The sequence below is a fragment of the Brassica rapa genome, chromosome A05 (genome assembly GCF_000309985.2).
Source record: "Brassica rapa cultivar Chiifu-401-42 chromosome A05, CAAS_Brap_v3.01, whole genome shotgun sequence".
Lineage (NCBI taxonomy): Eukaryota > Viridiplantae > Streptophyta > Magnoliopsida > Brassicales > Brassicaceae > Brassica > Brassica rapa.
In genome coordinates, this window is record NC_024799.2 from 23,043,007 (window position 1) to 23,050,466 (window position 7,460).

Here is a 7,460-nt window from a genome sequence, read left to right on the forward strand (position 1 = left end):
CCAGATGATCTATTATCTTATTTTAGGAATCTTACCAAAAATATATATACACCAAATTTAGCTATTATCTTATTTAGGAATTTTACCAAAAACAAAAAAAAGTTATCACTAAAACTTGTTCATGTCATATCATCTTTTTTGAAAATAAATGTTGTGAGGACATATATAAGCAATTTTTTAAAGTTACTTCACAAATAATGTTTAGGAGATGTGAATGTCATACTGACATATATATATAATACAATATTTGTGTAGAAACTAAATAATGTTTTCAGTTTATACTTGTAAGTTAATCAATACTATTAAAACACAAGCATTTTTTATCTACTTTCAAATAGTCTAGGTTGAACCATTAAATTTATTTAAATTTCCTATATTTTTGACATATCATATACTAATCTATACTATTAAAAGGGAATCATTATGAAAAAATCTACGTATACAAGGTTGTTGGACCTATTTATTAGTTAATTATTTTTTGGTCTTACCTAATATTTTTCTAACAATATAAGGTAACATGAGATACATATCAAATTTAGTGGTTTACTCAAACCATATATATTACATACGTATATTATCACAACACCTATATACGAAATTGAAAACACCATGAAATACTTTAATGAATGTAAAGCTTTCTTGAACACTATTTACATATAGTTTGAGGTTTATATTATCCATAATATACTATGATAAAATGACATTTTCGTAGCACTTATAAATTTGTAATATATAATTCCTAATTGTACATGTGATGTGTTGTAACATATGATAAAACGTCAATTCCGTTTTGGATCGAACTGACTTCCAATTTAATTTTGAAATTGAGATTCAAGCCATATATAAGAACATCCCCATTCACGAACGAATATGTTTAAACCAAACATATATTAATTTTAGAATAAACATATTTATAACATAGTATATGTTGATAATACCCAAACCGGTTTACTATACGTACTGCTATGTATATTAATTATCATAGTATTCTAATGTTTGTGGAATATGTATACAGCCAAGTTAAGAATTAGTGTTTTAATATCCTAGAAGATATTTTTAAGCCTTTTGCGTAACTTATGCGTTCCATATTTTCATCTAACTTCTATATATATCATGAACGGTAAATGTGATAAATCACGATAGCTATTATAGCATTTCTTCCCGTTTAATAAGGATCTATTATCATTACTCCCATATATTAAGCATCATAAATATTATAAATATTTTAAGCTATATTTATTGAGAATCTAAAATATAATAATTTTTTGGTGATGTCAATTTTTTTTTGGTTTCGATTTGGATCGGTTTCTTTCGGGTATGAGTTGGTTTGGATCCATAATTTAAATAGTCGTAAAATACATATAATTTTCAAGTATATAGTGAATCTAGGTAGGTTTGTAGTGGATCCAGGTAAAATACATATAATTTTCAGGTATATAGTGGATCCTGGTAGGTTTGGATATCTAGGACTCCAAGTACCAGTAAACCTGAAAATATATGAAACCCAAAAAGTACATGAAAACCAGTAAATACTCGAAATATATTCAAATACTCGAAAAGTCCTGATTTAACTCAAAATCTGATCCGCGAAACCAAAAATGTCTAAAATTTAATCTGATTACCCTAAATATGTTCTTAAAATTTTGAAATTCTACCTAAACCCTGAAACTATAACCGGAAACCCAAACCTGAAACTTAAAAGAATATTTGTAATACCAAAAGATATATGAAATACCCAAACATACCTAATATACAAAAATAATCTGAGTACTTTTGGTATCCGATCGAGTCGCATGTCTGATTGGAACAAAGTCAAAACCTACGGGTTTTATAAAATAACCAATAGGTACATTTCCCATGGACCCGAACCGAACTTATATTTTCGGGTAGATCTCGGTTGTTTTGGATCAGATAAAATGCATAGACTTAGAAAGAGTTACATAAAAATGTATATACAAAAAACTAAATAACCTAATTTATAATTTTTTAAGATTATCTGCTTCAATATAATATGATTTCGTAACATAATAATGTACAACAATCCGAAATACTAATTCATATAAAACTATGTATATAGTTTTAAAAAACCTCGCGCTTTCAAGCGCGGGTCAAAATCTAGTTATTATTAAATATACAATCTAACCTCAATATAACCTCAGATAATGGGACCCACCAACCTAACAAATTACATACAACAAATCCTATGTAATCTTACATAACTTATATCATTTTTTTTCTAATTATTAGTTATGCACAGCACACTTCTTAACTTCAATTCATCGTACAACTTTTTATACACTACTATAATATTACAAGTTTTACTAACCATTATAAGGTATGTACTGTTTATTGTCTGTGTATATTGGTAAATATAATTTGGTGATAAACACAAAAAAAAATTGATAATATAACTTCAATTTTTGATATAGTTTAGAATGATTATAATAAAAATAAATGACTATCACTATAAACATATATGATAAATATACATCAATAGTTAAAAGTTATTATTTTTATTCAATTACTATAGAAATTTTTTCTAATTGTTTTATCACCAATCATTATTACTTTTATTCAATAATAATAGACACTATCTTATGCTCAATAATAGACCTATAATATTTAGATATCAATATTAAAATGAGTTAGCATATATCATACAACATATTATACTATGTCATTTTACATTATATAGTTCTAAATATTTATAAAATCAAATCTGATAAAAACATTTAAGAAAATCAGCTGTCAAAACAAATATATATATATATATAAGAATATATATAAAAAAAATTATTTATAAGAATATATATAAAAAAAATTATTTAAGATAAGTTTAAATACTATTAAATTAGGTAAAATATACCAAATAAATCTTAATTTACACCAATTTGGATCTTTGGATCGGATGCGGGTCAGTCCCTTTTGGGTTTGGATCCTTTGAGTCCTACATATTTTGACCTAACTAAATATCTGAAATTTTTTCGGTTTAGGCTCGGGCCGATTTTTTTTTGAATCTGGCCAGTTTGGATTCATAATTTAAATATCTCTAAAATACTTATAATTTTGAGTACTCTATAATTTTTTGGTACATAGTGGATCTGGTTCAGTTCGAGTATTTAGAACCCGAAAAATACTCAAAGCACCTAAAACTTCAAAAGTATCTGAAGCATGAAAAAACATTCAAATGCCGAAAAAATACAAAAATAGTTGTTACGTTGTATAAATTAGATAATTTCATACAGAATCTCATATAAAATAATATATAAATTATTTAATTTTAAACAAATTATCTGCTTCAATATAATAAAATTTTGTTACATAATAATGTACAACATCATAAAATTATAATTTACATCAAACTTTGTTTATAAAAAAATCGTGCGGGTCAAAATCTAGTATATTATATATATATATATATATATATGTGTGTGGTTTTCTTAAATAATATATAACTTGTCAAAAATAGTTGTATCTAATCGATCATAAAAATACTAAAATTTGCGATATATTTCAGCAATACTGTTCATTCGTTTGCGGAGAAGTTAATAGAACTAAACGTGAAGGTGAGGACAATGGTCTTGGAAAGTTTCGGGCTCGAGAAATATGTAGAGAAGCATTTAAACTCGGCGAAGAATCGCTTTCAATTATTCAAATACAAAGGACTTGACGATAATACAGACGAGTATATAGGTATTGACTCTCATATCGATAGACATTTCCTCACCATACTTTGCCAAAATGACGTAGTAGATGGCTTGGAGATAAAAACTAAAGACGGTGAAGATTGGATCAAAGCTAAGCCATCTCAAGACTCCTCTTTCCTTGTTTTGGTTGGAGCTTCTCTTCATGTAAAACAATGTTTCCTTGAATCTCAAGTTTCATCCGTTATTGTCTTTATTATGTGATCAACATGTATATAATTAACGTATATGAATTGCAGGTACTGTTGAATGGTATGGTACATCCTCCGCTTCACCATGTGGTTATAACCGGGGAAAAAGATCGGTATGTGGCTGGACTGTTCTTGCGTCCTATAGAAGGACTTATCATAAATGCGCCCGAGGAGATTGTCGATGATGAACATCCCCGTCTCTATAAGCCTTTTAATTTTGAGGATTACTTTACGTTTGCCTGCGTAGACACCACGAAGAGAGATCTGTCTGCTCTCAAGGCTTACTGTACCCTCTAAAAATTCATTTGATCATTGTGCACTTGTTGATTTACTCTTGAGTTTGTCTGTTGTTACCTTTACTTTGCCATGTTGACTCTTGTGCTTGTAATAAACCCTAATTTTCAAAAATCCTTTATTAGTTTTTCCATCGGTTAGAAGAAGAAATTTTAACATGATCTCGACCAAAGATTACGAAAAATTGGTATCACCTACTCTAAAAATTAGTCAAGATTTACAAAGTGGTGTGGTCTAGTCATATTTGGGACTCACTAGTTTAACCTTGTTTTTTTGAATCGATTTACATTTTAAACGTTATTGTCTAGCTCTGAGCACCGATAAAGATGTTGGTCTAGTTGTATTTGGGCTTGAGGGATTTTGAGCATTAGGACTTCCATTGAGGTGTTTGCTCATATTCCCCAAACTTGGAGTGAGACACACCAAATTTAAATATAAGATCACAAGACGCTAGTGGCCGCTAGTGAATGAAATGATTTGGTGAAAATGTATGCGAGCTGTAGGTGAGTTGGAATGTGTTTTGGTCTCAATGAGTCCTAATGCAACTTGTTCTGTTGTGTAGAGAGGTATTATGCATAAAAAAATTAAAATGTATGGATCGATTGTAGAAAGCCGGATTAACACTGGGATACATAGCTGAGAGATTGTCACATTGCAGTCGAGTGGCTTGTTTCTGAAATATGTCAAGGTCACGGAGGAGAAATGAAACCCACTTGATTTTTAGACCCTTTAAACTGACCAAGAAATCAGATTGGAGCCAAGTAAATCAGTGGTAAAATAACGCATTTCCTTACAGTGAGTTAAATCATTGTCGCAGTATGCTTAAAAAAATCGGATGGACATACTAGTTTGGGCCCAAACAAAAGATAAAATTGGGAGGGATGGGCTGATTTTTTGCTGTTTCTGGTATGCAGTGCACATGGCGTTACCAATCAAAAATACAGATAGGTCATAGTTGTAATAAACCATATGGGTTCGTATCAGAATCTAAATATCATAAGTTCCTATAAGTCTTGAGTATTTAGTTACGTTCTACAGAAAGACAATAAATAAAGAAAGGAAAAAGGTCGACATGTCTGTGTTGGCTATCATAAGCAAGAAAAGAGTGGATAGTTTAATAGTTTTTTATTATCAACCGTAAAAATAGTTACAAGTAAGAAGAACAAGTTTAAACCAAAAATTAATAAATCTTAACTTTAAATGTGAATTATAAGCATATTTAGAAGGTAATATATATATATATATATATATATATATATATATATATTTATTTATTTATTTATATATCAAGAAAACCCAAATAATGGAAACTGAAACGTAACATAAAGTTTCCTGCATATATATGGATCTGAATAACAGTGAATTTTAAACAGAATAATGTCTTAACTCCACAATCAAGAAACAAGTATTGTATATAAAGATATATATATAGCTGTCTTTCTGAATATAATTATACAAACCATAACATATATAACATGAATAGGAAAAATGTTCTAGAGAATCTTGATATTAAGGATAAATAATTAATCAGGTACTTGCTTCTTGTTCAAGTCATCAGATCACTCGTCTACTCCTCTAGGCTGCAGACCAAACCCGGTAGCATCCGATCTTTTCATAATCCTCAACCTCTTGCATGACTCTATGAACATTCTGCAAACATCAAAATATCCGAACTCATGTAAATTTAAACTGTGACATATATAAGTTTATAATGGGATATAATCTAAGTCAAAAGATATGAACATATATACCCCCATGGTACATCTCCAGCGAGCATCCAATCCCCATCTTTATCTTCGTATATGGTAACGTATTCGCAGTTATCACCATCTTTCAAGGCCACTCCTGCACACACACACAGAGATATATATATATATATATATATATATATATATATATATATATATATATGTAAATTTCAATTGTATGTCCAATTTTCTGGTGTAAGATCTCTAGTTTGAGATTGCTTTTAAGTTTTAACCCAAAACTGATGTAAAATGTAAATGAATAGTAGATTCTAGTTTTCTGCAAGGTTTTCAGATGATATATATGTAACGGTTTTGGAGTTAAAATGAGTCAGATCATCAAAAGCTGAAAATTCACCAATCAGAGATTTCTAGGACCATTTTTTCTAGGACCATTCTCAGCTTAGTATGAAACTCTCGTGATATAGTCGTATAGAAGAGTTCAACAACATTGGTAACACAACGTATTAATTAACCTAGTTATTTTAGTTTTTTGGTTTAAAAAGATTTAACCTAGTTAAAAGATGAATTTAACCTAGTTATAATAGTTTCATTCCCACATTACGTATGAAAACACTTTGGTTCCTAATCCGATCTCTCATAATAAAATTTTGTTTCCTTCCAGTTCGACATAATCTAACCACTCTACTTTAAGTCTTTAAGTGAAAAAGAGATATTAATTTACTAACCAATGCCACGGACACCAAAGAGCTTATCGAGAGCAAATGCTAAGTCATCATAGCCTTGGCTCGAACCAAGATCCATCTTCCTTAAGTAAGGCACGCCATCCATGCTCACTTTCACATACCCTAACCCCACTTTTGTCGTCCAAGCTTCCTTACAGTTGTTCTTCCTCCGGTAAGAACAAACCGGCGGCCATCCCACCACCTGACTTTTCGCCGTGGGTGACTCATTAATTTTCTCCACGTCACCACCTGAAACGACACCACTTTCATCACTGTTACTTCCAGAAGACGTCATGATCATCTCCGTGAAGCCTCTCTTCTTCATCATCTTCTCCGTCACATCTCTCCCCGGAAGACCCAATCTCAGCTCAGTTATCTCATGCTCAACTCCACCTTTCTCCATGTTTTACCTTTTTAATTATTTGTCAAAATATAACTATGATATACGAGAACTTTCTTCTCATACACACTTCTCTTGCTGTAGTAATGGCATACTACCGAGCCGTGCTTTATATGTTGCTTCGTTGGTTCACACGATCAAACCGATAGAAACCAATCAGAGATCAACAGGTGGTGTCCTTTGATATCTAAAGTCTTCTTTTTCAGTTTGTGTGGGGAGACAAAGTGGGGCAAAGACAGGTCAACTGAGGATGCGGTGGTCGGTCACATGAGAGACATAAGCTTGGTGTTGTTTTCTAATTTTCTACAAAATTAATTAAGACCGGCATTACAAAGTGGTTAAAGGGAACAGATCCTACGGTTGTGAAATTTTCTTGTGATTTTTCTCTGACCGTTGGATGATTGGAATACGAATCTCCTTCTGCTAAGTGCTAACATCCC

At 30.7% G+C, this 7,460-nt stretch overlaps 2 protein-coding genes across 2 annotated transcripts; one reads left to right on the top strand and one right to left on the bottom strand.

Annotated features, from left to right (window-relative positions):
• Positions 1–3,575: 3,575 nt before the first annotated feature.
• LOC103870146 (probable 2-oxoglutarate-dependent dioxygenase AOP1) lies at positions 3,576–4,192 on the top strand. Its single transcript, XM_033292717.1, has 2 exons — positions 3,576–3,851; positions 3,944–4,192. Exons 1-2 carry the CDS (start codon positions 3,576–3,578, stop codon positions 4,190–4,192), a joined length of 525 nt encoding a protein of 174 aa, XP_033148608.1.
• A 1,315-nt stretch (positions 4,193–5,507) lies between these two features.
• Positions 5,508–7,119, bottom strand: LOC103869905 (auxin-responsive protein IAA19). The gene is made up of 3 exons (XM_009147982.3): positions 6,624–7,119; positions 5,941–6,034; positions 5,508–5,839 (listed from the first exon to the last, which is right to left on the bottom strand). Exons 1-3 carry the CDS (start codon positions 7,021–7,023, stop codon positions 5,749–5,751), a joined length of 585 nt encoding a protein of 194 aa, XP_009146230.2. The 5' UTR covers positions 7,024–7,119; the 3' UTR covers positions 5,508–5,748.
• Between the last annotated feature and the right edge of the window lie 341 nt (positions 7,120–7,460).

Coding starts and splice junctions, on each gene's coding strand:
- LOC103870146 (XM_033292717.1), top strand. CDS start 3,576: ATGGTCTTGGAAAGTTTCGGGCTCGAGAAATATGTAGAGAAGCATTTA. Junction 3,852..3,943: donor TGGTTGGAGCTTCTCTTCAT/GTAAAACAATGT, acceptor TATGAATTGCAG/GTACTGTTGAATGGTATGGT.
- LOC103869905 (XM_009147982.3), bottom strand. CDS start 7,023: ATGGAGAAAGGTGGAGTTGAGCATGAGATAACTGAGCTGAGATTGGGT. Junction 6,035..6,623: donor CTTTGGTGTCCGTGGCATTG/GTTAGTAAATTA, acceptor GTGTGTGTGCAG/GAGTGGCCTTGAAAGATGGT. Junction 5,840..5,940: donor GCTGGAGATGTACCATGGGG/GTATATATGTTC, acceptor TGATGTTTGCAG/AATGTTCATAGAGTCATGCA.